General features: G+C 41.4%; 1 protein-coding gene across 7 annotated transcripts in view; it reads left to right on the top strand.

The window, feature by feature from the left end:
• The window catches only part of LOC136842602 (unconventional myosin-XVIIIa-like), a 1,295,621-nt gene that overhangs the window by 1,221,863 nt on the left and 55,945 nt on the right, over nt 1-17,813 (top strand). For all 7 annotated transcript variants that reach the window (XM_067110180.1, XM_067110181.1, XM_067110182.1 and 4 more), the window contains 2 exons: nt 2,877-3,044; nt 3,315-3,446. In XM_067110180.1, coding sequence (XP_066966281.1) covers nt 2,877-3,044; nt 3,315-3,446 — 300 coding nt within the window. The remainder of the gene's footprint in view (nt 1-2,876; nt 3,045-3,314; nt 3,447-17,813) is intronic.

Raw genomic sequence — 17,813 nt, forward strand, 5'->3', positions numbered from 1 at the left:
GACAGAAACCTCATTCAAAGGGTGTTTGCTTGTTGTGGTGCCTGAACAATTTGTTCCAGGTACAACTCCTTCAGAACAGAGATTGTCAACCAACTGATCTTATTCCCAAGTAGCAGGGAAACTATCTGAGCATGCTTATAGATTCAGTAGCAGAGAGAGCCTACCGCAAGCTCAGGAAAGTAGTGGCGCAGTTCCTGTTTCAGTAGGAACAACCCGTTTGACTTTGGCAGGTGGTCTTGGGTCATCTGTCATCATTAAAGAAGCTCATGCCACTTGCACTTTCTTCATTGGTAACTGAAGCAGCGCTAGTCTGCCTCTGAACAGGATCTTGCACATCGATCTGTCATCCTCTGCCACTTGCACTTTGGAGGGTTCCATTGAACCACTCACTTCTGGAGATGCTTCGGTTTTCAGACACATCGAGGGAGGGTTGGGGAAGCAGCTTGGCTAGCATTGAAGGCATTTCAGGTACAGTGGACGGGTCACTCAGTATTGTCTACGAGCAACACCACAACCATAGTGGCCTATGTCAACAAGCAGTGGAGGACAATGGCTCACATTCTATGTCAGTTGGTCTACAGAGGCATAAGTGGGTGGTTTCTCAGGCTATTGAGTTGACTGCAAGATACACTCCAAGCAGGCAGAATGTGATTGCAAATCAGTTCTGTCATCAGGGTCAGGTGTTGGGGATGGAATGGTACCTGTACCCTTGAATAGCAAAGAGGTTATTTGAGTAATGGGCTCCCCCATGCTTGATCTATATGTGACCAGGTTAAATAGAAAATTTATGGATTTTGTTCTCCCAGTCTGGACTTCTGGGCGGTGATGGAAGATGTGTTGCAACGCTTTGGGATAAGTGGAGCGTACGCTTTTCCATCTTTCAAATTTATTTGCTGGAACAGAGTGTTTGTCACTCCCAGCCTTTGCATGACTCTGGGGGCTCCTTGTTGGCCTCATGCTGAGAGGTATTCTGATCTGCTTTCTCTTCTGGTTGAGGCACAGAGAGCTGCCCCAGTGGCCCAGCAGCCAATGTCAGTCATATATTTGCTGGTACCATCAGGCAGTGCATTCCTTGCAACACACTTGGAGGTTATCCAAGAGAGAGAAAGGATTTTTTAGTAGGGCTGTGAGAGAGATGTCAGGGTACCTTCAATGTTCCTCAGTGAACATGTATCAGGGAAAGTGGGCCATTTTCTGCAACTGGCGTCGTAGATGGGGTATTTCTCCAGTTGGAGCATTTTTTCAGCAGATTACAGACTTTCCCATCTACCTTTGCTAAGGCAAGCACTTTTTGGCTGCTGCAGTAAAAGGCTGTTGCTTGGCCTTATCACAGTTTTCAAACTCAAGGGGCCAGGTTTCTCCTCATCGGTAGTGTTGTCTATGCTAATGAGGAGTCTCAAACAGTTTCGGACCCCCATGGGAACTTCAGCCCAGAGTCGGGTGTCCCCCTGATACTAAAGTCTTACCAGTGCACCTTTTGAGCCTCTGTCTCAGGCACGGGACAGAAACCTTTTGCATAAGACTGTTTTCCTCTTGGCTTTGCCCTCCATAAAAAGGTTAGAGTTGCATGGCCTATCATGTCTCATCCAGCATTGAGAAGGGTGGGGATCTTCTCTCATTCTCCTTCATTCTGGAGTTTATAGCAAAAACTCAGGATCCATTTATGCCAGATGAGAGATGAAAGAGTTTATTTTTTTTTATCCCCTCCCTCCAAGATTTCATAGGTGAAGACCTGCATGAGATGCTGCTTTGCCTTGTTCGTGCTCTTAAGTACTACATTATTTGAAAAGAACCCATTTCCAAGTGCTGGAGTGTAGGTGCGTTTTCATTAGTGGAGTTAAGCGTAAGAATGAAGTTTCCAGGAATACTATCTCTTCTTGGCTTAATGAAGTAATCAGACAGGCCAACAGCTCCTCTGAGGAGGAGGTTGGCTTCCCTTCTTGTGTGAGGGCTCACAAAGTTGGGCATAGGTAAATAGATTAACTTTACCTCATTCTACCCAAGGGAAGTCATCCATATGTCCTTAGACTCTTTTTCCTTGTGACCTGTGGTGGCTGCCCAACAGGTTGTATAGTCACCCAAGCTATGTTTCAGAGAAGGTCAGCATCTTATCTGATATACCTGGAGGCTTATTGCAGGTCTGGAGGTGAATAATTGGATTCCCTACTGTCCTTAAATCCTCTTTAAGAACAGTATTGGGGCAGAAGTACTTGCTGGAGTTGGACTATGTACAGGTAAGTTCACTTTGGGTAACATCTCCCTGTTAATGATAGGGAGGTGTCACCTTCGTCCTCTCTCTTATAACAAATTGGAGGGGGAATGGTAGTTTAGTTCTGAACCATTTACTCATAATAGCCAGTACTAAACTACTTTCTGATGTGAAGCCTCTTACAATAGACATTATGGTTCCTCAAAATTTGTAACATATGAGTATTCCTTCACACTTTTGGAGGGCACCAGACCAGTAGACCAGTAAGAGGCTACAGGAGTTCCCAGCTTGCAAAGGCAACTGGAATCATGACAGTTCTGTGGTGGCTTTCAACTCCAGTCATTTGAGGGGATTGACTTCCTTCCTAAGGAGGAAGTCTCATATTCCTGTAGGAACATTTTTATAAATTTTAAAATTAATTTGCATTTTTCCTATATAAACAAGCCAGTGCTTTTTATATACTTCCCACCTCAACTGCCCCACTCAGTCCCCGCAGATGAAGGAAAAGTAAACGTAACAGTTGGTGAGTGAGGGATACTCCCCACTCGCCCCTCATTGCCGCCTGTTAACAACCAAGTTTCAACCAGTTTCCAGCTCAGGCTGAAAGATACTCCTATATACCTAGGACAAATACAAATTACTTTTAAATTTTGTTATATTTTCACAGCTTGAAGATGCTGAATTTGCTAAAACTGCAGCTCTTAAGGCTCGTCAGTGTGCCGAATCAGATTTAGCAGATGTATCTAGTCAGCTTGATGAAGCATTAAGGGCCAAGAAAGAATCTGAGGACAAGTGTGCCAGAGTCAATAAGGAAAAAGCTGAAATCCAAACTCAGGTAAAACATAATGTCATTTGACTCATATTGTGTGAATTTAGTATTTAACATGTTATTCTTTGATTTTTTTATCATAAATTGTGTGAATTTAGTATTTAACATGTTATTCTTTGATTTTTTTATCATAACAAAATAGTCAGCTATTGAGGAGCCTATTGTTGTATCTAGATTTTCATGCTTTGGAATGAGGCAAATTACATACAGCACTGGGATTTCATTGCAAGCAGTTTTAAACTTCCAACCCTATAAAGATTGACATTTATCTTGCAGATTGAGGAAAGTGAAGAAGAATTGGCTGAAGTTATGAAGAAATACAAGGCCGTTGTATCTCAGCTTTCAGTTGATCAAATTACATTGTCAGAACAGTCACAACAGATAGCCGAGTTGGAGCACAGTAAACAGGTGAGCTGAAGGAATGCTAGCATAGCTTATTGAACTGATTTTAACATCAGTTGAAATTATACTGGTATATGTAAATTCCTGTTATTTAGTGGAGTTGTTTTGTGTTCTTTTCTTATTTTGGTTAGTAATGCATTTTGTTTATCTTACAGTTAAAATGAATGTTTTTACATAAGTGAGGCTTAGTTTCTATATTCCTTTGTTTTCCATCATTTTTCCGTCTTGATTGCAAGGGTATATCTTGCTTCCTGCTTGTGTCTGTCTGTCTGTCAGCTTTGATCATCTTTATTAAGAAAAGTAGTATAATACATTAGCCCCTGGATTATCTGCACTTCCCTATCCACAAGTTGACAATACAGTATCAGTATGGAATCGGCACCCTGGCACTCAAGATGTGTGTGATATATTTACAGCACACAGGAATTGTAAAAACTGTGCTCCAGTGGTTGGCAATGCTCCACGGGCATAAAGAATTGTTGGTAACATTGCTTACAGGCATGGTAGTTTTTGGGTGGGGAGGGGAAGGCTGGGTGGGATGGGAGGGGCCTGGTTGGGAACGCTGCATCAACAGAGAGAAATGTTAGTAACATTGTTAGCAGGCTTAAGCATGCAGAGAAGGCATTATAGGTTTAAGGAAGGGTGACCAAGGAAGGTGTTCCCCTGGCGAGGAAGGGCTGGGAAGGTTGTGCAGGATGAATGGAGAGGGGTCTGTGGGTGTTGGACTTCTTCAGAGCTTTCACTATTGTTGAAAATACTTTGTTTTTTTCACATTTTATTAAAAGATATTAACTTGTGATAAAATTATCATACACAAGGCAGTGAGTGAGAGAGAGAGAGAGAGAGAGAGATATTCGATACCATGCTAAGAAACGCCCTTACATACAGTACAGTACCTATAATACACACACACACACACACACACACAATCTTCCCTTTCTCCCCTATCATTTGTCATTTTTTTATTTCTTGGTGTTTTTTCATAATTTTCATTGCATAAAGTGATGAAAAATAATAAAAATAACATTGGGAGAGAGAGAGAGAGAGAGAGAGAGAGAGAGAGAGAGAGAGAGAGAGAGAGAGAGAGAGAGAGCATTCAATACCACACTAAGAAACTCCTTTATATAGTGTCTGTAACCGACACACACCTTCCCTCTTCCCCCTGTGACTTCTCATTATGTATTTCTTGGTGTTTTGTCATAATTTTTACTGCGTAATATGAAAAACCAATAAAAATGACAATGTCACTTGACATGTCATCATACGTCATTTGTTTATTGTTTTTAATTGGCTGATATGAATATGTCATCAGTTCAGGAGCAGATGGTAGAAGGTGCGTGGGTGGGTAAGCACTCAAGTTTTTTTGTAAGTTTTCCCAGTATTGACAGAAATGCATACAGTACATCATTTTGCATATGTGACTTAATGCTTTTTAATGGCTGATAGACACATGTGTCATAAACATATTTTTCTCTAATTAGCTATATCCAGAAAGTATCAGTGTACTCTGTAACAAAGATCGTTTTTCTTCTTTGTCCAGTTACACACGATCAGTCGCTTTTTTTAATGGTCACTGAGTGTCCGCTTTACACACGATGCTTTCTGTGCAACATGTGGCTTTTGTTGCAGTGCCTGCAGGATTGCAGGTGCTGTTACTTTTGTACATGGTGCTGTGTATTAGTTGTATGTCCCCACCTTCTAAGAGGGCAAGGAAGGTGTTGACCCCCAAAAGAAGCTTGAAATCATCAGGAATATTGAGGCAGAGTGGTCTTTGGCACAAATAAGAAAGAATAGGGCAGCTTGTAAACTTCCCCACAAGTTTTTAAAAGCCTAGCCGGTGTAAATGCTTTGGGGAGCACACATAGGTAAGTGAGAGGGAAAAGTTTTGTTTTATTCATAAGCCTTATATTTTTTCTTGTCTTTAGGCAAAATATGAAGATTAAAATGATACCCTTGATACAGTATTGGGTAGATCTAAATAGTAGCTCCGCAGAGGCGATTTCCTTCTAACTTGACTTTTTCTAGTTTTTTTGGTTGCTAATTATGGATTTATCTTCAATTTTTGTCGCACGAATGTAATTAACCTGTAATTAACCCGTGAAGTCCATCCAACAAGGAGTTTCCATACGCGATCTTCACAAGACAGAGCATGGGTACGTCTGTTTGGAACGGTTCATATCCCGTCCCCCAAGTGCAATAACTTGTTACCATATGGGTACCCCCCCCAGGCCAGTACTAAACACGGCGAAGGGAAATTCCATCCCCCAATGCCAGTACTAAACATGGCGAAATGCATTTAACTCCCTCCTGTTGGCGAATGGCTCCCTCTCGTTTTTCCCCTCCAGAGGGCGCCTCCTCAACATAAACATGTGCGCTCCATTTCTGTGTTCTCCCCCACCCAAAACCCCGAATTCCCACAGTTCCCCTTTACTGTTGAGTAGATTTAGGGGGCAAATAACAGTTGGCCAACAACAAACAAACTCACTGCCAGTATCAAAAGCCCTAAAAGTGTAGAAAAAACCAGTTTCCAAGGTAAAAACAGGCGTGGAGCTAGTACTTATAATTAGCCAGTATTGTACATATAGGGCAACCATGATACTGTATACAGGCAGTCCCCGGTTATCTGTGGGGTTCTGTTTCTGAGGGTGTGTGATAACCGAAAATCGCCGCTAACCAAAAATCGGCGATTTTCGGGGGTTATTGGATGTCGAAAAGCGCCAATTTTTGGTTATCAGGGCCTCTGTTAGGTATGTATCGGCGCCAATACCCAATTATCGGCGCCGATGAGCAGAAATCGGCAATTTTCGGCGCCGAAAATTGCAGATTTTCATCGCTAGACAAGCGCCATAAAACCGAATCGCTGTTAACCGAGCCCGCCGCTAACCGGGGACTGCTTGTAATGCTTACTAGAGGGAATAAAAAGAGGCTCACTTTTTTCATATACACTGTATTTTTAAGTGTTAAAAAGTATTTTTTCGTGCATTTCGGCAAAATAGGAAAAACAAAGGGAAACCCATGTTATTTGGTAGTGTAAAGTCTCTGCTGAGGGAGTTTTCTATGGTGACGTCTAATTTTCTTTGCTGGCTTGGCACTGCAGGCACTGCCTCGCCCAGATACTCGCATTCTTCTGCACTCTGTGCCAGACGAACTTTTCTGACAGCAGCTTGGCTGTCGTTCTGCCAGAGGGGTGTGACAGCCCGTGGATATCGTCGAATACCTGGTGGCGGCGGGAGGCGGGCACCAGGGGACGGGGCTGGCCGGTACTAAGGTCGCAGAGGAGATTTGGGCCCCCGGGGGCAAGGGCCACGTCCCTCCACTTCAGGGACGTGATGGCAGTGCAGTAGGCTGGGGTCTCTGGGTTGGCGGCCTGCTCCCTGGCGAGGTCTTCGTAGTTGATGCCGAGCTGCACTGCGTTAAGCTCGACTCTGGAGAGGGCGTCCGCCACAGGGTTCTTCCTGCCGGGGAGGTACTTGACAGAGCAGGTGAACTCCGCGATGGCCGAGAGGTGTCGCTGCTGCCTGGAAGACGTGGACCAGCGGCTGGTGATCCATGTAGATTGTGAAGGGCGTGCCCTCCAGGAGGAACTTGAAGTGCCAGACTGCCCAGTATACTGCGCAGAGTTCCCTGTCGAAGGTGCTGTAGCGGGCCTCTGCGGGGTTGAACTTCTTGCTGAAGAAGGCGATGGGCTGGGGAGTGCTGTCGATGACCTGCTCCAGGACAGCTCCACAGGCGACGCTGCTGGCGTCTGTCGTCAGCTGGAGGGGAGCGGTGAGGTCCTGGTGGGCCAAGGCGGTTGCCTCAGCGAGGGCGGCCTTCATTAGGGAGAAGACCTGCTGCTGGCTGGGTCCCCACACTAAGGATTTTGGTTGGCCCTTTAGGGTTTCCGTCAGGGGCCCATGGTGTGGGTGATCCCAGGGATGAACCTCCTGTAGTAGTTCACCATCCGGAGGAACTCCTGGACAGCCTTGATGGAAGTAGGGACGGGAAACCTGGTGACAGCTGCGACTTTGGATGTGAGCAGGGGGACACCATCCAGGAATATCTCGTGGCCCAGGAAGTCAGCTTTCTGGATGCCGAAGCTGCACTTGTCGAGACGTACGATGAGACCGTTCTCCTGCAGGCGCTGCAGGATTGCCTGGATGTGCTTCTGGTGCTCCTTGTGGGACCTGGAAAATATAAGGATATCATCCACGTAGCAGATGCAGAACTTCAGGTCCCCGAGGATGCTGTCCATGAGCCGCTGGAAAGTCACCCCCGCGTCCTCAGGCCGAAGGAGGAGAAGGCGAAGACGTAGGACCCGAAAAGGCGCATGATGATGGCAGTCTTCGGTACGTCCTCTGGTGCGACTGGTACCTGGAAATAAGATTTCAAGAGATCCAATTTAGAAAATATTTTGGCCCCGTGGAAGGAGGCCGTCAGATCCTGCATTTTCGGCAGGGGGTAATGGTCAGGTTCCGTTGCGAGGTTGAGCCGCCTGTAGTCACCGCAGGGTCTCCAGGAGCCATCCGGTTTCTGCACCATGTGGAGGGGGGAGGCCCATGGGCTGGAGACCTTCTTGCATATTCCCATCCATTCCATTTCAGCGAAGGCGTTCTTGGCCTCCTGAGGGCGCCGAGGGGGGAGCCTCTGGAACCTCGCGTGTGCAGGGGGCCCCTTTGTTTTTATGTGATGGTAGATGCCATGTTTGGCTGGGGCCCGGGTACCTGGTGGAGCTTGGGCCTAGCACGTCAGGGAACTCCTTCAGCAGCTGTGAGTACTGGTGGGGGTCAGCGGAGCAGATGGTGGGCACCTTGGGTCCTGTTGCTAACGGGAGGGACTGGCAGGAGTCGGTGTTGAGGAGGCGCTTCCGACCAACATGGACTGCCAGCCCGAAGTGGGCAAGGAAATCCACACCCAGGAGCGGGGTCCTCATGTCCGTGACGACAAAGTCCCAGGAATATCTCCTGACAAGGATGGAGATCGACAGGAGCCTGGTGCCGTAGGAGAGGATGGGGGATCCGTTGGCAGCTGTCAGGGAGGCAGCTGGGTCCAGTGTTCGCTTGCTGTCCTCTCTGGACAGCAGGAAGATTGATCTAATGGCCCCCGTGTCAACCAACATCATCCTGCCGGAGACGGTGTCGCGGACGTAGAAGCCTACTGGCTCTGGGCCCCTGGGTTCTTCTGTTGCCATGGCGGCCTGTCCTGCTGGCCGCCGCCTTCCACGTTTTTTGGATGGGCGAATAAACAGTGTGGCAGGCAGTTCCGGGCATCCTTGCCGAACTGCCTGTAGTAGTGACACAGACCCGGGGGATTGCACCTGCTGTGAGGCGTTGGGCGCCTCCTGGTGATGGCGTTGACCTCCTGCTCTGCGCCCTCCTCCTGCTGGGTGGCGCTGACGGGGAGTGCAGGCACTGGTACCCACTTCGTTGCCTTCACAGAGTCCGTCAGGTGCTGCGCCATGCGGATCAGGACCTCGAGGGGCATGGCGTAGGGCTCAGGGATTTGCATGCGGACCTCCAGGAGGAGCTCCCGCGACAGGCTTATTTCGAGTTGTATTCCACTGCTGTCGGTGTCGGGGAGGGTGAGGAGGTCCTGTATCATGCCCCATGACTCCATGATGCTCTGATCCCGCTGCGGGCTGACGGCGAGGTCGAGGGCGTGGGTGGCCCACTCGGCAACTGGCAGGGAGCATGCCTCGAGGAGGGACTTCTTCAGGAGGTGGTAGGTGAGGGGGCATGCGGCGGACACCCACGGGACGAGCTTCCTGTAGATCTCCTCCGGCAGGGCATTGAGTACTGTGTCTGCTTGTAGCACCTCGTCGTTGAGTTCCGCCAGCCTGAATTGACTAGACCCTGTACAGCCGCGCCGACAGGTTCCCCTGCGTGAACAGTGGCAGCTTTATGGCCAGGGCGGCCCTTGCTTGTCCTGCCGGGCAGGGTAGAGTACGGGGCGGGCAGGGGTGTGGTGGAGAGCGAGAGCCTCGGTGTGAGGGCGGGCGCGGGTAATATGGGAGGGAGGTAGACATCCGAATCTGTGAGGTTAGCGGTTAACTGAACGAGGTAGGGGATGTCCGCGTCCATGCTCGCTTTTGCCCTCTTAATTGGAGTGGGATACTCACGTCAAAACGCACTTGGAAGTGCTCCGTGTGAGTTCATTATAAAGTCTCTGCAGAGCAAGTTTTCTATGGTGACGTCTCATTTTCTTTGCCTCTACAATTCGTCACACCTGGCGTGATGGGTCACGCAAATCCAATCATTTAAACTGTGTATATAATTGTTTACCTATCTCCGATTTGTATACCATGTATTCTTCTTTCGCGGGCATCAAGGTTGTATTCAACTTCAATTCTGCCCATTGGTATAAAGTAAAGTGTACTCGTTCACTGTATTTATTGTTAATTATTATCGACCTCAGGTCACCCTTGTTCCCATTGTATTCCGCGGCGCGACATCAGTCTGCCGCTATATAAACGGCCTAGATCACCAATAAATCAGCAGTACCTTTTTCCTGCTCGTCTTATTTTGCACCTCATAGTAGTACAGTACAGTACACATACAGTATTGTATAGTACTTATTGTAGAGAGATGTATCGGATATCTGAAAATGGGATTTGCAGATGTGGATATCAGTTTTTTAAATTTACGGATGCAGATTTCAATCTTTTAAATTTGCGGGTGCAGATATTTGATGACCGTACCTTCGGGGATGCAGATATTTTGTAAATCTAAATAATTTAGATATATTTAATTATTAATGACAGCTTTAAGCCACATAATTCAAAATTATGTGTTATCAGAGAGAGAGAGAGAGAGAGAGAGAGAGAGAGAGAGAGAGAGAGAGAGAGAGAGAGAGAGAGAGAGAGAGAGAGAGAGAGAGAGAGAGAGAGTTTCCTAAAAATGCAATACCTTGCCTTTATGATTACAATTGCGGTAAATGGCATGGAATTACTAAAACAAATATGCTATAACAGTATACAGTAAACCCTCCCAAACCCCTGCAAATAGCTAGAATCTGCAAATAGTTAGAACCCTTCTAAAAACACTTAGAATTGCTTATTTTGATAGTTCAAACACAAAAAAAAAACTCTAAAAATTCTTATACAAGTATTATCCTACTTACGATGGGGTTAGGTTCCAAAAAACCCATCTATGTTGGAAAAAACGTATCTCGAATATAGCCTAGTCTACACAACAGTACTTAGTACCATGTATACATATATGGTAGCCTAGCCTACCCTATAAAGTATACTCTATATATACACAGTATAGTAATTATTAACATCAGCTAATTCTGGGGGTTCATGCAGAGTGACTTATGACAATTCAATATGAAGAGAAATTGAATAACAAACAAGAATTAGCTTAGCCTACACTTATGGCATATTGTATACATATACGGTAGTGTAGCCTACATTATACTGTACCCTATATTCACATATTGTGTTATAGAAACATCAACATAAAGAATATGCATCTTTTCCATGGATCTTTTAAAAATGTTATGCTTTAATAATATTGTATATATTCTTAGATTGCTTTTGTATTATTAATTGCGATCATAGTGATCAGTGTTTTGGTTTGGAAATCGATCATGTGGTAAGTTTATTCTGCCATATTTAACTCAGTTCAGAGCGCTTTTCTTGCTTATAGTTAGCTTAAATGAATTTCTAGATACTTTATTTATATGGGCCAAGGTTATTTTTCGTTATATGAATTGTTTTAAGTCGAAATATAACTTAAAACGTCTAGTTGTGAAATTAATTTGGCTATTTTTTTGGTTAATAGATGACGTTGGCCATTTGGAAGCATGTTTGTTTTGTGTAAAAAAAATCAAGATTCCGTTCGCTATTTTCACTTGATTTCATAATAATATGAGCTTTACGTATTTATCATTTATCAGTGTAAAATCAGCAGTAATACCTGCATGTGTTCTTTCATGCCCAGTAGTTTTGATTAAAATACTTTCTCCAATTTTTAATTACGTTTGAGTTTCATCCATGTTGCCAATGCACGATAATTTACTGTATAGTCATTAGCAGCTTGAACATTGTTTTCTCAGCTTCAGCTACAACTTGCAGCTTAAATTTAGCAGTATATTTCCTTCCCGATCTTCTAGTTAAAAAAGTAAAAGAGAATGACAAAATTATTGATAGTAACATTATACTCTTGTGTAAATGCATACGGCCATAAACAGCCAAATGAGAAACTGTTGTTTAGCTTATAACCGAATCTGATAAAAACAGCCGTTTTGCTTGTATTTCAACCATCTTACGGTAGGAAACAATTACTGTAGTTATAGTACAAATAACGTTAAGTAGAATAGGACTGATATATTTTTACCCTGTACCCTTATTCAGTATGGATAAAAGATCAGCTAAATTTAAGCTGCAAGTTGTAGCTGAAGCTGAGAAAACAGTGTTCAAGCTGCTAATGACTACTATAAATTATTGTGCATTGGCAACATGGATGAAACTCAAATGTAATTAAAATTGGAGAGAGTATTTTTAATTAAATATACTGGGCATGAAAGAACACACCACTGTGTTTTTACGCCGATAAACAATAAATACGTAAAGGCTCATATTATGATGAAATCAAGTGAAAATAGCGAACAGAATCTTGATTTTTTTTACACACAACAAACATGCCTTAAACAGCCAACATCATCTGTTAACAAAAAAGTAGCTAAATTAATTCCACAACGAGACGTATTTGTTATATTTCGACTTAAAACACTTTATATAATGAAAAATAACTTTGGCCCATAAAAATAAAGTATCTAGAGATTCATTTATAGTAACGAGAAGCAAGAAAAACGCTCTGAACAGAATTAAATACGGTGAAATAAACTTAGCATGTAATCAATTTCCAAACCAAAACATTGATCGCTATGATCACAATTTATAATACAAAAGCAATATAAGAATAATATACAATATTATCGGATACAGTGAAGTAAAGCATAACATTTTAAAAGATCCATGGAAAAGATGCATATTTGTTATGTTGATATTAGTATAATACAATATTATGTGAATATAGAGTACAGTATAATGTAGGCTAGGCTACGATATATGTATACGATATACCATAGTGTAGGCTAAGTTAATTCTAGTTTGTTATTCAGTTTCTCTTCATATTGAATTATCATAAGTCACTCTGCATGAACCTCCAGAGTTAGCTGATATTAATAATTACTATACCATGTATGTATAGAGTATACTTTATAGTGTAGGCTAGGCCACCATGTAGTATACATGATACTGAATACCCTAGTGTAGGCTAGCCTATATTCGAGATACGTTTTTTCCAACAAATGGTGGTTTTTTTGGAACCTAACCCCATCGTAAGTAGGATAATACCTATATAAGCATTTTTAGATTTTTTTTTGTGTGTGTTTGAATTATCAAAATAGGCAGTTCTAAGTGTCTTTAAAAGGGTTTTAAGTATTTGCGGATTTTTAGCTATTCGCAGGTGGGGTGTGGTATGCATCCCCTGCGAATACTGGGGGTTTACTGTATAGGGGTAACTTGATTAGTTTTCACACATAACTGTGAGCAATATATTTTTAAGGGTAATGTTGTAAGATGGCTTTGAGATAATATGAAAGTGTTTTAGGATGATAGTTTAAGGTATATTTGGTGTTTGAACAATTAGAATAGGCAGTGAACCATTAAAATAGGCAGTTATAAGCATTTTAGGTCAAGGTATGCAGGGTATTTGGTGTTTGAACTATTAAAATGAGAAGTTACAAGCCTTTTTAGAGGGGGGTTCCAATGTATTGCAGATTTTCAGTATTCATGGGTGGTTGTGGACCCTAACCATCATGAATATAGGGGGTCAACTGTATAGGTGTCTTGAAAGAAAATTAGTGAAGACTTGTAGGGTAAAGAACAATGTAGAAAAATCTTTTTGTTATTTAATATTCAGTTTATTACAAACAGAATGGAAAAACTTAGAAGCTTGATGGGAACTGTTAAGCCTGAAATAATTGCAAGTACAGGATTAGGGATTGACATCAATATTAGAGATTGAGTGGGAGAATTACATTTACCAGAATATAAATGTTCAAGAAAGTTAGTGTAGAAAGAGAAAGAGGAGGTGTATTGGTGTAAGTTAGGAAATACTTTAATCCAGTCGGCTGCAGATTAGAGACAGAGTATGAGGTACTGGGAGTTGCGATAAACAAACTTGTAAAGCTTGATGTATATCATATATATAGACTTCTCCATCAATCTAAGGAAAAAGATGGAAGGTTTTACAGTAACATTAGCAACATTTTTGGTTAAACGTTTGCATTATCAGGGAGTTACTTCAGCTGCTTATTAAACTGATAAGGGACCGCATATGTTGAAGGTAAGCACTAAATAGACTTTTCCACAGAATATTCAACACAATGAATAGACAAACTAACAAGGGACAAAACATATCTTAGAATTGGAATATCACTCAGAGGGTAATATTACAATGTTGAAGAAAAAGTATTAAAGATTGGTCCTAGTATGATTTTAATTAAAATATATAAACAAATTTTTGAAAGAAGAAAAACATCCACAAAGAATAATTTTCAAAAAGCATTCCTTGAAGTTTGTGAAGCAAGGGAAAAAAATAGCAACTGTGGAAATATGCATAGCAAATATGGCTTTTACTCAAAACCAACTTTATATCCAGCAAAGACAAATACACTTAAGTGGATCAAACAGCCAAGATGGTTTAGAAGGCAATCATGGACAGACTGAGAGCATAAAAACTATCAAAGGTATCAAAGGAGACAGTGGCTCTTTAAAAGCAGTGTGGGAGGTTACCCAAACTAGTAGGACATAAAGGTAGTTTACATTTAGAAGTAACAGAAAATCTAATGGCATTTATAGTTTTCTGAAAAGAAAACTAATGTGCCGGCTTTGTCTGCCCATCCTCACTTTTTTCTGTCTGCACTTTTTCTGTCTGCCCTCAGATCTTAAAAACTACTGAGGCTAGAGGGCTGCAAATTGGTATGTTGATCATCCACCCTCCAGTCATCAGTCATACCAAATTGCAGCATTCTACCCTCAGTAGTTTCTGTTTTATTTATTTTGCTTCTGGCAACGACATAGGATAGGCCACCACCAGCCTGTGGTTAAAGTTTGATGGGCCATGGCTCATATAGCATTATACTGAGACCGCCAAAAGATACCATAGATCTGTTTTCAGTGGCCTTGATCATAAGCAGAATCCATGGCCCTTTGCACGCCAGTGATTGGCTAGCTATCAAAGGGGAGTGACGTCTCACTAGTTAACAGTCCAAAATGATTGCCAGTATGGATTTGACTCCATTCGGTCATGTTGAGCTCCATGCATGAGCGATGACACCACAGATTTGAAGTATGCAATTGATGAGATCTCCAATAAAAGATATTCTGTATTAAGTTATATATCATTACGAAGATCTTGGATCATTCGGTCTGTGCATCTTTTTTTTTTATTTTGATCATGCACAGCCTAAATACACATGCTTCTTACTTTTTTTCTTTTAAATTGGTGATGGCCTACATTAGTGGTTCCAATAATTGAAATGAAGCATAGACTTATGCAGCTAGTTTGGATGTTAGGGTATTAATTCATCATAATCCTCCATGTCAAATGTTAATAACATTGTGAGATTAGGCCTACATATATATAATATTTTGAGGCAATGCAGGGCATAGGCTTGCACAATACTTTCTTATGTTTTGAGGCAATGACAGGGCATAGGCCTACACATCAAATTCTTATATTTTGAGGCAATGACTGGTCATAGGCCTACACATCAATTTCTTGTACTGTACTGTGTTTTATGGCAATGACAGGCCATAGGCCTACACATCAAATTCTTATATTTTGAGGCAATGACAGGGCTTTGGCCTACGCATCAATTTCTTATTGCAAATAGTTTTCCACCTGTATCTGTTGGAAATAGAGTAGCTGTTAATTAATATAGTGGCTCCAACCCCACAATATATACTGTAATGTAAATGCTTACGGTGAAATGTTCTTGTATAAGCACGTGCACATACACATACATGTTTACTTGCGTTGATGGCCATAGTAAATGTAAAGCCACTTATACCACAGAGAGTAAAAGTAAAATTTGTGGGCATGTACGTATAGGGCTGTCTCAGCCTTACACACAACTATCGAATTGCTGTCAATGAATTATATAGAATATGTATTAGAAAAAGGGATAACAAATTATATCACTGTGATGAGTAAATATAAGGCTACTGTAGCATTTCTGTGAAAATGAAGGCTGTGGGAGGAAGGCATCATAAGATACTTAACAAAATAAGAACAAAAATAAATGATACCTGAAAAAGTTATGTATGATATGATCCAAACCAGTCTGTGAGCAGCCCATGACTCATTTGCTTTTGGGGGCATTCTTGTAGATTACCCTGTTGGACAAAAGGATACATTATCATAGACTATATTCATAAAGATCTCAATTACTTTTAATGAAAAAATGAATGAATGACTCAATTTCAGTTAACAATAATAGGCAGATAATTCTTTACACTAGTATTTTGTGAATAGGTCTTTGTTTATTCTGCAATGTTAGGTTACCATATGAAAACTTTTCGAAGAAACTACAAGCACCATAACAGCAGAAACAGAAATGAGAATAACCACAGCAAGAACCACAATAAAATGGCTGAATATAAGATAGGGATAGGCCTATAATCCAAATGTCATAAGCTGCAAAAACCAACAAAAAGACAGGAAATTTTGGGTCTATGTCATTTTTTATGATCCCTTTATTTCAAAAAGAGAAAATTTCCCTAACAAAATTCTCAGCAAGTTATATCCAATTTGACTCATATAGCCTATCATACTGTAACTCTAAGTTAAACATAGGCATATTTTGTTTTAGTAGAGCGCATTCACTACTTGTCATCCCACCAAATGTAATAGATTGCAAAGAAATTGATTTTATGACTATTAAAATTTAGTAAAATTTCCTAAAATCAATATGAAATACCAATCTGCATAGCTCTGAGAAAGTCTGTGTGTTCAAGTTTAGAATGGCTAACACACTTGACAATATCAGATGGTAATTATTATTGTCCTGTAATTCAAGTGCACCAATTCAAATGCAAGACATTCCTGTGTCATCTCCGTATTCAGGTGAACCTCATTTACGAAAAACAATATTGCAGCATTGCAGAAAACTCCTGACTTAATTCATATTTTTGTATTTTTTACCATTTTTAGGCAGATGCATATTATGATTTTATTTCAGGGGATAATATAACGTTTCCTCTTGGTAATCAGCAGAAGTATTTTAGTTTGGTAAAGCAACCATTGCAAAATTAATCAAGACGAAACGAACCACAGATAAACCAACTTTTTCAAAACCATTGCCAACCAATTGGCTACAAGGGATGGTCTTGATGTAAGCAGTGGGTGGGGCTTAGCTGCAAAGAACGGTGGATTTTGCTATCTAGGATGTACAGAAAACTTGATTGCGCTGAAGAAAGTTCAGCCCATTTTTTACTTGTTTGCTCATGTCAACCATAGGAAACAAAGTAAGAGGACAATAAGGCCTTTAAAAGGTAAAACTGGCAATATTGTTAGAAGTGTTGTGGTTATGGCACATCTACTAAATGAATACTTTGGCTGTGTGTACACTGAAAAAGGTACCTTCTAAGTTCTTATAGTCTAATAATATAAGAAAGAAAAGAACAGAAATGTAGAAAACAGAATAAAATGTAGAAATTTAAATAAAGTTGAACCAAATATGTCTCGAGGCTCAGATGAGATCCAAGCAATGTTGATCAAAGAAGCAGAAACAAATTGCTCTGTACAATAAAGTATCCTTGGAGCCAAGGAAAGAAGTGAAGGATAGAAAACTGCAAAATGTTGACTCCAGTATTCAAGAAGGGTTCTAAGGATGAACTAGAGAAGTGCAGGCTCTCATCCTGACCTCAGTTCCTGGGAAACTATGTGAAGCTGTCATAACAGACAAAATAATGAGTCTTTCAGATTCAGTCAGTCTAATTTGAGACAGCCAGCATGAGTTTTTTTAATGGAGGTCATGTTTCAGTGATCTGTTAGACATTCCTTGACATGTTTAGTACATAAAAATAAGAGTAGTAGTTAAACTCTATCTACATTTGCTGAAGGCACTTGACCAAGTGCCACATAAAAGATTTATTGAGAAATTAAGGAATCTAGACATGAAATGTGAAGTAGCAGAGTAGTTAAATAACAAAATTTTATCATTAATGGCATTTTTTCTTTTTTCTGGGCAAATTCACAAGTTTTAGGACATAGGTTTCAGTGCTTATTTGTTTGCTCTTTATTATCTACATAGATAAAGAGCAAATGATCAGGGTAAATGCTGTCAGTGAATAAATTAATTACACTTTATTCATTTCTA

The sequence above is a fragment of the Macrobrachium rosenbergii genome, chromosome 10, assembly GCF_040412425.1.
Source record: "Macrobrachium rosenbergii isolate ZJJX-2024 chromosome 10, ASM4041242v1, whole genome shotgun sequence".
In the NCBI taxonomy this organism is placed as follows: domain Eukaryota; kingdom Metazoa; phylum Arthropoda; class Malacostraca; order Decapoda; family Palaemonidae; genus Macrobrachium; species Macrobrachium rosenbergii.